This window comes from Carex rostrata, chromosome 26, assembly GCF_964058835.1.
Source record: "Carex rostrata chromosome 26, lpCarRost1.2, whole genome shotgun sequence".
Lineage (NCBI taxonomy): Eukaryota > Viridiplantae > Streptophyta > Magnoliopsida > Poales > Cyperaceae > Carex > Carex rostrata.
The window spans coordinates 4,453,793-4,472,102 of NC_135943.1; the positions used below are offsets into that span (position 1 = coordinate 4,453,793).

The 18,310-nt window shown below is 33.4% G+C and overlaps 2 protein-coding genes across 2 annotated transcripts; one reads left to right on the forward strand and one right to left on the reverse strand.

Moving 5' to 3' along the window:
* Positions 1 to 1,664: 1,664 nt before the first annotated feature.
* Positions 1,665 to 7,764, reverse strand: LOC144544208 (putative disease resistance protein RGA3). Its single transcript, XM_078292626.1, has 5 exons — positions 5,953 to 7,764; positions 3,570 to 5,668; positions 3,088 to 3,283; positions 2,217 to 2,337; positions 1,665 to 1,753 (listed from the first exon to the last, which is right to left on the reverse strand). The coding sequence occupies exons 1-3, from the start codon at positions 7,000 to 7,002 to the stop codon at positions 3,241 to 3,243; spliced, it is 3,192 nt and encodes a 1,063-aa protein (XP_078148752.1). The 5' UTR covers positions 7,003 to 7,764; the 3' UTR covers positions 1,665 to 1,753; positions 2,217 to 2,337; positions 3,088 to 3,240.
* A 6,159-nt stretch (positions 7,765 to 13,923) lies between these two features.
* Positions 13,924 to 15,651, forward strand: LOC144544111 (uncharacterized). The gene is made up of 3 exons (XM_078292525.1): positions 13,924 to 14,065; positions 14,945 to 15,384; positions 15,526 to 15,651. The coding sequence occupies exons 2-3, from the start codon at positions 14,947 to 14,949 to the stop codon at positions 15,649 to 15,651; spliced, it is 564 nt and encodes a 187-aa protein (XP_078148651.1). The 5' UTR covers positions 13,924 to 14,065; positions 14,945 to 14,946.
* The last annotated feature ends 2,659 nt before the right edge of the window (positions 15,652 to 18,310 follow it).

Below are 18,310 nucleotides of genomic sequence, written 5' to 3' on the forward strand. Positions count from 1 at the left end.
ACTTGTCAAAACCAAGTTGATAGTTACCAGTTAAATTACAAAACCATTTTAATCGTTCCTGAACCAAATAAGACAAAAATAATGAACCATTAAAAATGTATAATTTCTTCAGTTCAAACAAAATAACCAGACAGAATAACACTCCCAGAGGATTTTTTTTGTTAAATAGAAAGTAATTTCAAAGGAAGAAGCACAATGGGTGAATTGGAGGCCTCACCAAAATTTTAATATACAATAGAGATGAATTTTTTTTTGTAACTTTCACCCCAGGTGATTTTTGTAACTTTTCAACCTGTTCTGCTTGTTCTCTTAAAATCACTCAAATGAGTTCTATTTTAAGTTGTCATCCCACAAAATTCGGACCTTCTGATTATGCATAGGGGTAGATTAGATTTGCAGGGGAGGCAGCACTGAGATCTGTAACGAAACAATTTTGATGTTACCCTTACTTGTGAGGTACCCGCACCAAATGTGAAGTCAAAGAGTATTTCCATCTTGCTAAATCAGTAGAGCAATTTCTGTTAGTAACATGCTATTCTTGTTTTCAAAACAACACACGACTTCTGTTTCTTTTGTTGTTTTAATCTGGAAACCTTGTCCACCACTAGGGGTGTTCAAACCGTCGGTTCAGTTCAAACTGAAGTAAAATGATTAAACTAAACTTTTTGTGGTTTCAAAAATAAAGCCGAATCAAACCGATTAAACCTATCAACCGATTTAGAACCAAACCGAAATATTTGTTCGGTTCAAACCGAAGTAAACCTATTGGTATATTATTAACAAAAAGAATACATTGTCAATTGTCATACACAACAACTGAAGTTCGATTTCGTTCGGTCCGGTTTGATTTACTAAAATCATTATAACACCAATAAAATTAGAGTCGAACCAATATAAACCAGTCGGTCCAATATAAAATCATTAAAAAATCTAAACCGAACTGATTCATTTAAACCAAAATTATTCAAAATTCAACCGAACCGATCCATTTAAACCGAAAAACTGATATATTTAAACCGAAAATTTTCCAATTCGGTTAAAAACCAAACCGTTTGAACACCCCTACCCACAACATGCTTACGCAGTGATGATGAGTTCCAACATTTTTATATTTGATTGCTAATTTATCAAGAATATCAACAGCAGATATTAATAATAAAGAGACAGAGAGAGAGAGATCAGACAAATGAAACTAATTACAAGTACCCAAAGAAACAAGCTTAATAAAGAGGATAAATTGCGAAAACGGGATTCTATAAAGTAAAAACAAAAACAAAAAACCTCATCAACGCCTAATTTGGGGCAGACCTAAAGCTTGTTTAAACGTACATTAATTCCCTATTAATCTGAAAAACATAAAAAAAAAAAAGTAAAAATAAACATATACCTATCATATAAATGCCCAAACTTCCCTGCTTCCTCGTGCATTTTTTGAGAGAAACCAAAACCTGACTGTTTTTTTTGGGCATTATTCCAAGCAAAAGATTTGTATAACTCTGATGATTTTTCTCTTGATCTGATAAAGACGGGCAGTTTGGTCAATTCATCCGATGCTGAAATCATATATATCATTGATTGTTGTTTTTTGGTGTAGCATTTTTGTTTTCTTGTTGCATTTGTTGAAGTGGCCTCCTATCAACCATGGTCTCATGCCGGGTATTGGGCCGAGGCCTCGATCTGGTTCGTGTTTGTTGCCTCTCAGTGAACCGAAATTGGGGCCTAGGAATCACCTTCCCATCAATGTACAAATCCCCTGTTTGTGGGTAAAAAAAAAGACAGAACAAATTAAGACATGGGTTTCTAATTTATGCCATCTAGGAGTTCTACATTTGTAGCCAGACCTGAAACAACTTTGAGACTTAATAACTGTCATCTAAAGCTTTCTATTTTTAAGTATGCCATGTTAGTGTTTGATTTAATCCAGGAAAAATCAATCTCGAACCTTATACAATACCAGTGACTTGTTGCATCAGTATTTATTGCCATACCAGACAGACAGTTTTGATACCTATCAAACTTTTCTGTTGACATTTAACTTTTCATGACAAAACTCAATACAGTCATTCAATGCACATACCTCCATAGTCCTGGTTTGGTACATCCAAGTATGAATCAGGCAAAACCCAAAGAACACCCAGCAAATCTGAGATTACAAGTTTATATCAATACATGTATTATTTTTCTCATGAAAAAAGTTTAAAGAAGGCCAGGCAGACCTAAGATGAAGAAAACTATCAACCTTTGACTTTGTATGAGAGCTCCTCCGAAATTAGGGCACCAAATCCAGTGTATGTTGTAGTGGAAACAGAGTATATTTTCTTTCTTGCCTCCTCTTCACTGTCATGTAAAACAAAAGGTAAATTAAATGTTCTAGTCATCTCAACTTCAAAATATTGAACTTTCATACAAGAGAGATTGATTTACATGATGTCATAGGTGGCATCACAAGAGGAACAAGCAACATTTCCTGACAGTGGGCCTTTGATTTCACTATTGACATGGTAAACTGATGGCATTCCTTGGATGAGAGACACGATGTACGCGAATTCATCGGTGGTTTTCTAACAAAACTGCCCGATTAGAAACCCCAATGCTAGGTGGTCTACTGTAAAATTGATTACCCATTCTTAGTGGTAAGTAAATACTAAATAGTGCTTACAAGATATTGCTGTCAATAGTTTTTCCTGTGCATCTTTGACAAGATAATTATTGATTCAAGCCCAGAACTTTATTTTCCCTCAAGAAAATAATAACAAAATCTAATTGTCATCTACAAATAAGAAACCGGTCATTTGGCTTAAGTTCTGTAATTTTCTTTATTCGTAAAGTGCTGACAAAGCTTCTTGGTAATTCAAAGTAGATAGTAATTGTTTCAAAACTAAAAACTACTATAATGATACAAACTGTTTGAATCTACAACTTACCATACACTCCCCATTAAATGGGATAATCTAAACTGTGTAACAGTAGGTTACCAAGACCATCAGTGCCCAAGATAATTTGAGTTTCAAGCAATATGAACTTTTGATAATTTCTAACACCTATATAAAAAGTTATGTGCTGAATTGTTACAAAGACCATTAGTACCCAAGTTACTTGATTCCAGTGCAAGGTGCTCGAATAGCCCACAAGAACCGGCACCCGCTTTGTCGGAGTTGAGGTCGAGAGGGGCGGATGGATGGGCTACTCTGAGGCGTGAGTTGGGGTGAGCAGGCAGAGGAAGGGAGGGTGTGGGGTTTCTCAAATCACCTCAGAGTCGCTGTTTCCAGAAGAGATTATATTCCTGAAAATATATACTTACATTATATAACTCTAGATAATCCTTTGGATGTTATTAACTGATAGAAATTTATTATGCATATTACCAATCAGATAATTAAGACAGGGTGCTACTTAAGATAGCCAGCGACAAATGGCTTTTGTTCTTTTTATAAGAAACACCGGTTAAATCAGGAATAAAATAGAGAAATGGGCCAAAATCCCAAAAGAAACTCAGGACTGTACCGGTATGGTAGTAATTCGGATGTATAGGTGCTATTTGTAATAATAAAAGAAATAAAGCGACTAACCTTGTGCTTATATTGGTGGTAAAACTTAACGGTGTCTTCTGGTAAGTAGCTGAGAAAAATCCGTCTGGTGAATTGATATTCACCTTGGGGATATGCTTAAATTTGTTCCATTGAGAACCACCTTCTCTTTCGTTTGCAATCTTCCGCAGCAACTCCTCACTGCAGTTGATTCTCATCTTCTGAGGCATTGTCATTCCCAAGTAATCCGGGAGGGTTTCCATTTCAAAATCACTTAAAACTATCCGTTGTAAAGTTTTAAGGTTCTCCACAGCTTTTAGATTTGGGCATTGTGAAATTTCAATATATGAGATGCTGCGTAAATTTGAAATTCTCTCAAGGATTTGATTTTTCCGAACACGAATTTCTTTGACAGATGGGAGGTTCTCTACAGTAATCAGATTGTTTGCCTTGGAAATACGTAGATCCTCTAAGGATGTAGCATGGTGTGAAAGACCATCCGGAAGAGATCTCAACTGGGGACAATCACAAATATATAATTTCTTCAATTTGGGCATGGCTGGCAGTCTCTTATTCCACTCCCACTCTTTCCAATTGGTCATTTTGGTGAATTCTAGTGCACTCAATTTGGGAAATGCGAGCTTGGCTGAATAACCCGTTTCTATTATGCCTTTGCTTTGGAAACCCCCCAACAATAACTCTTCTCTTATACTCACGACTGAATATGCATCTCTAATACGAAGGAATTCCAAATTGGGGAGTTGGCCTAATGGTGCCAGGCCCTCAAAGCAAGCACAATTATCAATTGCAAGATGTCTCAGGTTTGGAAGGGCTGCTCCCAAATTCAACCAATTGGGAAGGCATCTACCATAGTAATTTATAATACCAAGATCTTGTAGGAAAGGTGGAGGAAAAAGCTCATTTAAAACCTCCTCACTTGTCATCTTTTTCTCGTTAGTTTGAGAAAGTTGTTCTTCAAAGCTCATGAAAATGTAGCCAAGGCGTAGATACTCCAACTTATTCTTGCTTCTAAGATTAGCTCCTTTTGCCATGTTCTGATCAGATACTTTCTCTAAGCCATCTAAATGAAGAACCCTGAGTTGTGATAGAGATTCTAACCCATCTAGACTACTGAATCCCTCCGAACTATTCTTGTATGGCTTGAAGCCATATAGATGCCTGAGGTTTTCTAGATTATTTAATCCAGTTGGGATTGCCTCGACCTTCGTATTTGTGAGACTAAAATATCTCAGTTCTGGTAGACTACTAATGCTTTTGGGGATGTGTGACAACTCAACGCACTCTCTACAATCCAACCATACTAATTTTTTTAGATTTCCTATGGCATTTGGAATGGTTCTTAACTTTGTTTGCCAGACATCTAAATATCTGAGATGGACAAGGCCAAACAACGAATCAGGTAGGCATGAGATATTGGACCCACCTATATTTAAAATGCGTAGCTTAGAAACAGTTTTACAAAGATCATCAAGTGGAAATTCAGGTTTATTAAAAAGTAATAATGTTCTCAACCCTTTTTGCTTCTTAATTATTTCAATGTTTACCACATCTCCTTCTATTGATAACCGTCGTACTTTCAGTGTACTATCAAACTTGGAAAAAACTTGTCCATTATCTAATACACAGTTCTCATCTTTTCCCAATTGACGGGTGAAAGACCACAAAAGATCATGCATTTTGCATTCTCCCTGATCAGGGTAATTGAGAGTATCTTCCAAAAAATTTCGCAGCAGTAACTCTTTGTAATACAAAAGCCCCAACTCGTAAAAATCTACCTTATCTTGCAAATAACCTTCTGCTAACCATAAATAGATTAAACTATTACTGAAAAACACTGTATCTTCAGGATAGAGGGAGAAAGAGATAAAGCATCGCTTCAATGGTGATGGGAGGTCCTCGTAGCTCAAATAGAATGCACGATGGACATCTCCCGGTAGGCCATCCATGGACCACACATTGCTTTGAAGAATTGCTAACCAGTTGTCTCTCGTGTTGCCTTTTGTGCGAAGTACACCTCCTATGCTCTTTATGGCAAGAGGCAAACCGTCACATTTTTTAACAATTTGCATTCCAATTTCCATGAGATCTTGAATGTCACTCTCAACTCCGTTTGGGGCTACCTGCCAAATAATTATATACACTTGAAGTTAGTAACTTTGTATTCATATTAGTAACTTTGTGCAATGAACAATATAGTTTAGTTGCCCATGATCTGACTGCATTTCTTTCTCAACAAGTACATGTAAAATTGTAATTTTAATTAAGCTTGATGTAGCCTGTTGCTTCAAACAATATGAAGTCATTAACAAAAAAAGAGAAAATGTAAGTAGGTTGGCACCTCCAATGTAAATTCAAATTTGGAATAAATAGTAAAATACCATCATAGTTACGAGTGATATAATACCTGTTTAATTAATAAGGACCAGCCATCCATGTCAGATAACTTATCCACCCGATGTAATTTTGAGGTCCTCATTGCATTCGCAACTCTTTCATCTCGCGTTGTGACAAGTAATCTACTCCCATATGCTCCGCGACTCATGGGAGCACACAATAGGTTGTCCCAAACTGTTTGGCTTTCTATCCAAACATCGTCGAGAACAAGAAGGAACTTTTTCTTCAGGATGATCCTCTCGAGTAAAGGGACCAGCTCTGATCTTTCCTCGGCGGCACCGGGCTCACCTCCTGCCTCCCGGATCACACACTTCAACACTTGTATTCCTTTCACCTCCTTTGAGATGCATACCCAAATTTTTAACTGGAATTCCTCATCAATTCTCGGATCATTAAAGATCATTTTGGCTAGAGTGGTTTTCCCTATCCCTCCCATCCCTAGAATAGTAGCAACAGGAAGGAGTTCTCTCATCTCTTCTTTTGTCAGCCAGTTCACTAGTAGCTCAGTATCTTCTTCAATCTTTTCTCCCACAATACTAGCTAGCAAAATCGAGGGATCAGTTTTGCTGATGATGACCGAGTCCACTCGCTGAACAGGATCGGAAGGCCCAAAAGAGATTGGTGATTCGATCAAACCCAACTCAGTCTTTCTCTTGGCAATCCCTTCTAGCCTCGAATTGATGTCCTTGATTTTGGAACCAATCTCATGGGCAAATATCGGGTTGCGGAAGCAAGAGAGCAAAGGGCAGCCACAACGAGCATTTGACGAGGAATGGGAACTGGAGCCAGCAAGGCACTCCTTTGCCTTGATCTGACAGAGGTCGATGATGTCATCAGCATCATACATGACATCCTTGAGCTGCATGAGCCACCGCTCGATGGCACTGCTCTTGCTTTGCTTCGTCTCAGCATCGGCAAAGATACATTGAATGTCACGTACGGTGTCGCCCAGCTTCTCGATCTGGCCAGGGATACCCAGCAGCATGCCCACCTCATCCAGCACCATTTGCACAAGAAGTTCGCTGAACTTTTTCAGGAAGACATCGAGTATCATCACCATCTTTGTTTTGAATGAGAGCTGCAACACAAACAAACAATTTGACAGGTAGTGCTCAGGAGGAAGAGAAATTGGAATTAGGGGTGTTCCACCGGTCGGTTCGGTCTGAACCGAAATAAAATAGTCAAACCGAATTGGTTTCGGTTTTTTAAAATAAAACCGATCGAACCGATTAAATTTATCAACAGATTAAGAACCGAACCGAACAAACCGGACTATTTTTCGGTTTATTCGGTTCAAACCGAAAAATATTAGAGCTGTTTCAATTCAGTCTATTGACAAATAAAATAACCCAAAAATTCACACAATGCAAATATGCGATTTTGAAAACAGAAGGTCCAAGTCAAGATCGTACCGATAACAAAAATTTATTATTCAAATCACAGACAAATGCAATAAGATCAACTCAACCCCGAATTACAGAAACAAATGAGTAACGAAAAAGGCATGAACAATTTATCAAAAATTTGCTTCTAGACGCGAACCGGCAAGGATCGGTACCAAGGTGATGATTAGCTGCTGCTTCTCCACCTCGCTTTCAATCCAGTCTCGAGAATCGCAGTTGCAAGCACGCAACAGAGGAGCTCCAAAAAAAAAACTCCAAATGGGTGGAGGGGAAACCAACAGCCAGGAGAGAGTATGGTAAAAGATATAAAAACTTTTGAGGTTGGAAAAAGAAAGAGCTGAGTCTAGAGATCAAAGAGAAAGGGAGGAGGGTAGTGGGTAACTGCTAAGAAGAGAGAGAGAGTAGCGATGGGATAAATCATAAATCTTAAAAAAAAAAAAAAGAGTAGCGACAGGATGGGTTTAGAAATCTAAACTGGTCGATTCGAAAGTAAGAGAGTTGGGAAACGCAACGAAGTGCCGAGCCGCTGAGTTATTTTTAAAGGTTTTCTCATTTTTCAAATTCAAACAACGATTTGCAAATCACTTTAATAAATAGTTAAAAAAATTTCAAAAAATATAAAATTTAGTCTCCAAGTACATTTTAATATAGATTGAATATCTAACGATTTAGATCGACTATTTAAATTTTGAAAATGAGAAAACCAAATCGTTTGTTTCGAGTGCTAGAAAAAAATATTTTGAACTTAGCCAACTCCTCTCTCTATATATATATATATATTAATTTTATTATTATGAAATTATATATTATATGAGCTCAGGACTCAGGTAGATATAATTTAATAAATAATGTTTGTTAGTTCAAAGAGCATATTTTGCTGGAAAGAGAGTAATTAATGCTGTCGTTAATTATGTTATGCACATTTTCTTTTTTATTTTCTCTCTTTTATAAATTTGAAGGTTAATAATTCAAAAAGAGATAGGGATTGTATAACATTTTGAATTATTGGGATTTTAGTAGGTTTTACTGTAATAATCTAATATCATGTTTGATTGTGGAATAAAGTATACGAGGATTAAATTACTTACTTCATCGTACTCTTCATATTTTATACTGTATTAAGGCGTGATCGATCCACGCCTTGTGTTAATTAACTCAATAACACACAAGGCTAATCAAATAAAATTAATAAATAAATGTGGAAGCATGAAATATCATAAAAGAAGCACAAGTCATAATATCAGTAAATAAGCATACATATATAATGTCCATACAATCCACATCATAATAAAGTAAAACATAATCTAAGAAATGTGATACATGATCTAACGAGTCTGATATATATTTGCACATTTTTCTCAATCCGATTATACCGAACAATTGCTTCTTAACTCCACTTAAAATTTAATCACTCATGTAATGCCAAATAATAAAAAGGACACCATATCAAGGTTAAATTTACACATAATAGACATAAATTAATACGCTTGCCAGAAGATAAATCTTAGCTAGTCACATAAACCATCTACAATTAAGGTAAATCTATAAATAAAAAAAATATGCAACCTGAGATGAACTTATATTTGTATTCACATTCATGTATCCACAAAGAGAAGAATACGGGCATCGGATGTTTCCGAATAATCTCAAAATTTTTTTTTTTTTTTTGGGAATATACTAACGTATTTTATTTACCTTATATTTGTAATAAATATCAAATATAAGCAAGTTTTTTTACCAATAATGTTATCAACGCATAATTGAAATACTTACATTTTATATTCAAAAAAATTATACTTTAATTTTTTTTTAACTCAATGCTTTCATTTAAAAATAATTATTATTATTATTATAAAACGTGTCAAAATAAAGACGTTAAATATGATCTATTTTATTTCAGTAAATTCACATAAAAGAATATCACTTTTTTATTTCTTTTTTAAAATGAGTCAATTAGTGGAACAATCAATGTCCAAATATTATCCCCTCAATGCATTTTTTTGCAAAATTTTGAAATCAATTAAAACAAAGTCAAAATGCCATAATATTATATCTAACTATTTTACTTTTGACATGTTAGTTTTAAATTGAAGTTATTAAATTTTATTTATAAATGAAAGCATAATAAAAGCATCCAAAATAAAAGTATTTAAACCTTCTTACTTACTAATTCATACTTGCATATTTATAGTATCTATCAATTATCTGTGTTGCATTTGGATGTGTATACATCAAATTAGCAGTTACGTATCCGTATAAATTAGGTGCAATTCGATTTTAAAATTTTTCACATCAATCTAATACACGTGTATTTATTTTATTTTTTTTTATCAAAACCTGTAGGCTACACATCCACCCCACAACTAACTCTCTAATTTTCTGCAGTCGCAGGATTCGATCCTATGCCCTTCTGAATAAAGAGTTGTACCACTTCCAACTGTGCTATCACAGCGGTGGTATACTCGTGTATTTATATTCACTGGGTAAATGTAGAATGCGAATATTATTTTAGGGATGTCGGTTCTGAATTTAATTTGTTCTGTTTACATCCTTATTCAGAAGGTACATATTATAGGTTTACTATTTCAATTTTGTATATTTAGAAGTGCAAATCTATATAAAGCATTTTTCATACTCTAAAACAACTCGTTATTGTTTTTTTTATCAATTATTTTAAAAATCTAAATAAGTGGGCATTGACGTAATAACCACGTGTGCATTGCTATCATACTCAAGATACTCAATGTACATTTTAGAAGGTAAGGACTTGAGGTACTACTTTTATCCGATTATTCGGATCCGATTCGGAACTGAACCGGGTCTGACCCGGATCCAATTAATTTGGATAAGGTATAGTTTAAAAATATAACTGGTTAAATTATGGGTATGGTTACAAAATTAATAATTTAATATTCGATTCGGATCCAAATTGGAACCGATACTGTAATGGGTATAGGATATGAGTTTCATTTAATTATCCGACCCATAACTGAACCCGACCGAATACCCGTATAAATATCTGATAAAACATATATTAATAACTATTAATATATAAAAATACAACTTTGCATATTAATTTTTGCATAAGCCGTGGTGAGTCCATTACTTTTTAACAACTTGAATGTGAGAAAATATAATGCAATCACATATTCGCTATGTTTATACACACAGATGAATGCCAAATTTATTCCTTACATGATAGCTGCATTAATTTTTTAAATAAAATTTATTGCTATGAATACATCCTTCAATATTTGCCTTAATATTCTATGTATAATAATGAAAATTTATTACTCTCATTGATATGTCATTTCTACAAATTATTAGTATTCCATTCATAGATTTTTTGAATCATAGAAAAGTTATTTCTCTCCATCGTCCTGAATTAAAAAGCTATTAACAAAAGCAAAAAAAAAATTTCAATATTTTTTGTTACACCATGAGTACTCCAAACAATCAACAATCAAATTTTGAAAATAATACTACCCAAGTTCCACACAATATTATTGAAGACTCTAATGAGAAAAAAAGAAAAAAAAAATGTAGTATGGAAGGAGTACTTGCAAATTTTAAATCAATAGAATAGTATTTTTTAATTGCAAGATAGTCAAAGATAGCTGTAAGGAGAAATAAGAAAATGAATCGCAATATAAGAATAGAGATATATTTTGGCTAGAATTTATGATACACAACAATACCAATTTTCTAGTATTTATAGTACTTTATCTTTATATTAGTTTAGATTCCTTTAAAGTCAAGTTACTATCTAGATTTATATTAATTAGTTTTTTTTTAACCATATATAGTAGTCTTTTCTTTAGTAATGTCATTTTATTTTTTAATTTCTGAGATGTTTGTATATTTATTTGTATATTTATTTGGAATTGAATCCCAAATAATGAGGCCACATGTTCCCGATATCTCGTCCCTCGATAATCACATTTCTCAATTATTTTCAATGCGAATTAATTTAACCTTCCTTGACGTCCAAGCATGCTTAATTATATAATATGTTGTTATTCGAGATCTGAGATAAATAAACTTCACCTGTTACTTTGAGGAAGAGATAAATTACACAAATAATCAATCCAATAATTCAGATCAGAACATTATAAATATATTAGGCAACTGTCACCATATATCTTAGACAATTATGAGCACCATTTTTTAGAAAAAAAATATGAGTCAGATTTCTAATTTATAAATACAAATTGCACATTTCTATAAGATCAATTCAACTAGTGCGTACAATTATTAAAGCAGATCAGACGGTTATGGAACCATCCGTAGTCTTAACAAAAATCGCGCTGGATGAATCTGAGTCAATAATTTAAAATATTTTGTTGTTTTTATGAGTAATTATACAATTAGTTTTCTTATAAAATAAAATTATACTACCATATTTTATTTATCTCACAATTTCAAATGTTTAGTTCTGTTTGTAAATTCACAGTAGATCTATATGTGTATATATTGTTTAATTAAAATTTATTGAATTAATAGCCGTATTTTATAGCTATAATAATATCATCATGACTACTGTACTAGATAATTATATAGAAATGAAAGCAATCAACATAATTTTTACTTCATTCAAAACAATAGCAAAAACATCACATCCCATTAAAAATAAAAAATCAATATGTGCAACTTTCAGTGAAGCCAACTTGACTCAATTATTTGATCCACTCTGCTCACTTTTTTCAAATCTTGACATTTTAAATTTATCGCTATCGATGCACTAACATAAAAAAACAAGAAGGTAACACCACATGAGATGCTCAGACAAACAAATTGATATAGAATTAAAATATGCATGTACAGTAGTACACTAAAAATTATTTTGTATTCATTCTAATTTTTAATCCCACCAGAACACAATACAGTAGTTGTAGTCACCGAAAGCGAGAGGTGGAAGTCATTTAGGATTTTAGAACTGAGAGCGAAGGTTATGATTTACGAGTTATGATTTATGACTGGGCGGTCTTATGTTTTAATTTTTAAGTCATCAACGAACATAAGTCATAAGTGAAAATTAACGGTTCACGTTACTTTGAATTTCGAACTAGAATAGTTCGCGAACTTATTTCGAACAAACCAGGTCCAATTTGAATTTGATTTGAATTAATTTCAAACTATTTCGAATCGAATTTTTTACGAACTTTTTCAAATTAAACTCGAATCAAATCACGAACTAAGAATTTTTTGTACAGCCCTACAATACACAAGTTTCATAGCTAGGATTAAAAATAACCTGAGTGAGCTTATCGTGAGCTGTACCAGACAGAGAGAATATCGCAGGGAAGCTTTTCAAAAAATATTATCGCAGGGAATATTTTCAAATCGTTGGAGAGGAAGCATTGTAATGTCCAGTTGGGTCCGAAACAGATGTGTCCAGTTTAGTTTTTATCATAATGCATTCGAGTTTCATACAACGTCTGCAGATGGTTTTAATTAGTTATAAGAATTATATATATAAGAGTGAGTCTATGGTACTATATATGCATATTATGATTTGTTACTGTGTTACGGCTCTATATTCGAGTTTTCAAATTCTAACGGTCGATCCGAACCGTTCATCTTGTTCTCCATATTAATATGTGTTTGGAGACCAAATTTTACATTTTTTGAAATTTTTTTTACTATTTTTTTAGATTTATTGAAAATCACTGTTTTTGGATGGTTCAGAATTTTCAGATCAAGTGATTTTCTAAATATCTAAAAAAATAGTAAAAAAATTTCAAAAAATGTAAAATTTGATTTCCAAACACATATTAATATGGAGAACAAGATGAACGGTTCGGATCGACCATTAGGATTTGAAAACTTAAATATAGAGCCGTAGCACGGTAACAACCCGTGATATGCATAGTACCATAGACTCACTCATTATATAATGTACATATATGCAAGATGTACATTTTCTAAATGTGAGAATATTTATATGTCTATGGCTTTTGTTAGAACAGTCCAAGTAGTTATATAGATAAATATGTACTTTCAGAAAAAATAATTAATATATGTGAAAATTGATAAAATATAGTAATCCTTCAAAACATCCTAAATTTTCATTTAAAAGGAAGTTAAATATAATAATAATAATGCAAGGAATGCCAGGAAGTCCTAGTGTGGTTTTATGGTAGTAACTGAATAGTAATGTAAATAGGGTTTGGAGTTGCACTCTCATGTAAACAAGGACAAGTTTGCTCTACTGTCATATTCCCAAAAAAATGAATAAATAACAATAATAATTGCTGCTAGATCCAGTCAAGTTTGCCACCCTTTGAATCACTTTGGTGCTGTTCGGCTGGACAAGATTTAGCTTCCTTAAGGCTCCTTTAAGTCTTAATCTATGTTAATCCGTCCGAACAGCAGCTCCTCAAGCAAGATTAAGATCTCCTCCTTAGCGCAGAATCTAAATCTTGGGTACCCCTTCCTTAAGATTTTGACTTCCTTAGTAACCTCCTTAAGACAAAAAGTGCATATTTTCTGGACAATTATACCCTTAAAATCTGACCTCCTTAAGGCCCATTTCATTTTTAATTCATTTTCTATCTTCTCTTTCACTTGAGCGGGAACGCATCCCTAGACACGGGAAAGAAAAAAATTCTCTTCCTCCGGTGCAAATTCATGCCTCTCCGACGAACTATTTCTAAATCCGACACCACACTGCTATTCTCGTTGACGAGCTCTCTCTATTGACACCCGAATTGCTCAGAGGTATTTTTCTTTTTCTTTCGTTAGCATATCTCTTGATACAATCACAACGAAGATTTCCTTACTGAGTCACTATGCATGTCTCCGAGCAATTTGATAAATTTCTCCCTTTTCATTTTGGGATTCTCTTTGATAATATATATTGTCTCCGAGAAATCCAAACATGGTCCAATTTCTGAGATTCTGTTTGATTTATTTGGTTGATTTCAAACCTAATCCCTTGAAGGATACTACATCTACAATAATTGGTAACTCTTTTTTGCTATGATATATATTTTTTTTGATAAATCAATGTATATTTTTTTTTTCTCATTTGCATAATCGTCTCTAAAGATTACAACCAAAGATGGTCAATTCACAAAAGAAAATTTTCAGGTAAGGGGTTCATGTACAGTTCACGTAAATATTTGACATAAATTAATCCAATTTAGCCTCCTTTATGCTATAATCAGTGCTGATGGTTATCTTTGTGCTTACAATTAATCCATTGACATTCCCACCTCAACTAGTACATTAAAACAATCCAAACGATTAGACAATGGATTGTAACAGGAGAGCCTGAATAATTACATAGAGGTGCTATTTGTTATCTTTGTGCTTGCTGGTGTATCTAGGTGCTATTTGTTATTATAGTTGTTAAAAGTTGTGACAAATTCCAATTAAAAATGAGAAATAAACCTTGAATTTGTGTATTTTTTATATTGTAATGTTATATATCTCTTTAGTTCTTTTGAATATGTCATCGATTAGTAATTTCTGAAATTTGTGAAGTTGTTAACTTTTCTTCACAGAGACTTAATGAGATGTAGATTTTCATTTCCTTTACAATATCAGTAGTTTAATTATAACAAATTATGTCTTTGATTTAAAGGTGAAGCTAAGTTATGGATTTCGTTGCGGAACAAGCTCAAGTAATTGGGAGTAAGAAGGGCAAGGGCCGTGGTAAGCGTGGAGGTAAGGGAAAAGAGACAAACACGGAAACTGTTCAAGGGAACGAAAATAATACCAAAGGCCGGAGGGATCCAAATTGGTCTGATCACGAGACTTCCCTCTTTTTAGACTTATTAGCTGAAGTTCAAAGTAGAAGACAAGATTCCAATAGCGATGGTGGGTACAATGATCATGAATGGAGTTATGTGTACAATTCGTTCACCAAGAAGAACACCCAAATGCGTGCTTTAACGAGCTTGAAACTGCGCTGGAAGAATTTGAAAGGTGATTTCAGCTTTTTCTGGCACATGGCCAATCGAAGTGGGTGTGGTTGGAATGAAGAAGCACACACACCAGATGTACCTGAAGATGCTTGGACAAATCTTCAAGAGGTATTTTATTTATAATTGGTAGTTTGCATAATTGCTTATATAATTTTATTTAAGTTTCTAAATGGTGTAAGCAGCAGCAACATGTACTATATGGTTTAGAAATTGATTATTTTATAATGAATTCTTATGCTGATTTTGTAGAAGGATCCCACTCGATACAAGAAGTATGTTAAGAAGACTTTTCCATGGTACCGGCGAGTCGAAGCTCTTTATGGGAAGAATATAGCCACAGGTCGTTCTAATGTAACCTCTGATCCGACCAATTAATTTTGTTTATTTTTGGCACACAGGCCTTGTAAATTTATAAAGAAATGTAATTTTGGCACACATGCCTTGTAAGCATAAAGAAAAAATTAATTTTGTTTATTTTTCCATTCTTTTAATAAACTTGTGTCTTTAATTTATAAATGCAATATATTTTGGAAAACAATGAATCGACTATATACCGTTATCAATCAATAATGTTATATAACAATCTACAATGAGGGTATATTGGTCTTTGTCTCTTATTACATAATAAAATAGACTTTTTCTATATATAATTCATCTTTTATCTTAATCTTTCACTTGCCGAACATGAGCTCCTTAAGCTCTTAATCCTTCACCCCTTAATCCATGTTGCCGAACGGGGCCTTTAAGTTTGCAAAAGCTATACAACCAAGGAATAAATCTAAACCCTAAATTTAATAAATCGATGCATAGAGTGGGTGGTGTTACGCTAATAATAAATTAATAATAAATTTGAATCGTCAACCATAAATTGTTGATGCTGTGGGGTATGTGTTAGTGTTTGGCACACTCTAGTTAGAGCTCCTTAGAGCTTCCTGAAAATTAAAGAGTATCAAACTTATCAAATACTTACTCCTTTGCAAAGTTTAAAATCACTTTCTTAATCTTTCTTTTCCTCACTTTTTTAGACTTGCCATAATTTTAAAGCCCTCATTCTACATAACTTAAGCAATTGAGCCTTAAGAAAGCTAAAGACTCATTTTCTTAAATTTATCTTGTTAAACACTTCTTCCTTGTAAATACATCTGCTGCGATTCCGAAGGAATCGTAGGCTCCCTGCAATTCTAGATCACATTCTTAATATTTTAGAATGCACTAATCTCAACAATAATTGTTTTCTCTGCACGGATCTCAAAATAGCTGAAGGGTTGGACGTGGAATCGCAGTAGATTTATTTCCCCTCTTCTTTAGTAAAGCTTAACATTTAAGTCTACCCATCTTGCCAAACACTACCCACATCTTCCTTAGTGAGTGATGTCCAGCTATTAACTGGTGTTGCATGGGATCATGGAGGTGTGCAATAAACTAATTAAAAATGACTTAACAACCATATAATTCTTTAATATACAATTATAAGCAAGCGCGAAATGACAACACTAAATTCTAAATCTCTTATGAAGCAAATCAGAGTAATTATTTTGATGCAAAACCATGGCACTTATTTAGAAGTTTTGTTCTAATGTTCGTCACAGTTTTGAGCACTAATTTTTTATATAGTTTTATCGAGTTATGTCATTGTACAAATAATTATATGTCGGCCGAAATATTAAGTCCCCACCCACATGACTATTTGTACTAATTTATAGCTGCACATCAGAGGGCTCCTCCATAAAAGAATCTTTACAAAGTAAATGATATAATTACCTATGAGTAGAATTAGGGTGTTTAATTCTAAGTTCATCGATTATCTTTGTAAACTTAACTCTAAAACCTATCGGATTGACTTTAAATACCAAATTTGAAGCGTTGAAACTCATATAGATGTAAAAAAAAAAATTAACTTTTAAATTAATTTAGTATAAATTTTTTTTTTGAGTGAAAATTTAGAGGTCAAGCCTCTAAGTTTCATATTTAGTATAACTAGCAATCAAAATTAGAAGGTTCATAAATTAATTTTAACACATTTAATTTTTGAACATTTTTTAACCACTTGAATCTATACAAAATTAACTTGAAAATTTAAATTGACGCATCACGTGTAACATAGATGAGCTTCAATGGTTCAGATTCGTCATTTAAAGTTTATCCGATAATAAAATAAGAAGGAAGTTTTATGACATGGGGGTAATTCAACAAGAAGAAAGTATGCTTTGGTAGATTGGAAAGTAGTTTGTAAAAGTAAAGACAAAGGAGGATTAGGGATCTTGGATCTCAAAAATTATGAATGGATTACTTTTAGGTAAATGGTGGATCAGATTCCTTGATAACTCAGTGCATGGAAGATGAAAAGCAATTCTTATGAGTAAATATGGTAGGAGAACATCTCCTATTTTATGCTCTCCTTTTTGGGGAGCAATTTTTAAGGATCATGTAGTTATTAATTTGGGTCTTAATAAGGAAATAGGCAATGATAAGACCACTACTTTTTGGTTGGATATATTGTGCACTGAACATGCATTACAATATCAATTTCCTAACTTATTTTCTATTGTGACAAACAGGTATATATTTGCAGCTGATGCTTTTGTTCTTTCTTATTTGCATATGTCTTTTCAAAAATAGTTAATTGGTATATACTTAGTTAAATGGTTACAGTTACAGCAAAGATTTCCACATTTCACTTTATCAAATAACTTAGAAAATAGGATGACATGTTGGGTCGATACTTATCAAATCCAGGTCTAGATTATTGGAAAGCAGCCAAACGAATCTTGAGATACCTAAAGCGAACAAAAGGCCACATGATCACGTATCAGAGATCGAACAAGCTAGACGTCATTGGGTATACTGACTCTGATTTTGGAGGATATCAAGATAGCATGATATCTACATCCGGTTACATCTTCATGTTAACTAGAAGGTGGAAGAGTGTTAAACAATAACTTTTAGCATTTTCCACAATGGCAGCATAATTCATTGCATGTCATGAAACATCAAATCATGGTATATAGCTATGCAATTTTGTCACTAGGCTGCG

What these genes read in the sequence shown, in the direction of transcription:
- LOC144544208 (XM_078292626.1), bottom strand. Translation starts at nt 7,002, where the DNA reads ATGGTGATGATACTCGATGTCTTCCTGAAAAAGTTCAGCGAACTTCTT. An exon ending in GGTCCTTATTAATTAAACAG is followed by an intron (nt 5,669 to 5,952) that starts GTATTATATCAC and finishes ATTATTTGGCAG; the next exon opens with GTAGCCCCAAACGGAGTTGA. An exon ending in ACCACCAATATAAGCACAAG is followed by an intron (nt 3,284 to 3,569) that starts GTTAGTCGCTTT and finishes ATATATTTTCAG; the next exon opens with GAATATAATCTCTTCTGGAA.
- LOC144544111 (XM_078292525.1), top strand. Translation starts at nt 14,947, where the DNA reads ATGGATTTCGTTGCGGAACAAGCTCAAGTAATTGGGAGTAAGAAGGGC. An exon ending in CTTGGACAAATCTTCAAGAG is followed by an intron (nt 15,385 to 15,525) that starts GTATTTTATTTA and finishes CTGATTTTGTAG; the next exon opens with AAGGATCCCACTCGATACAA.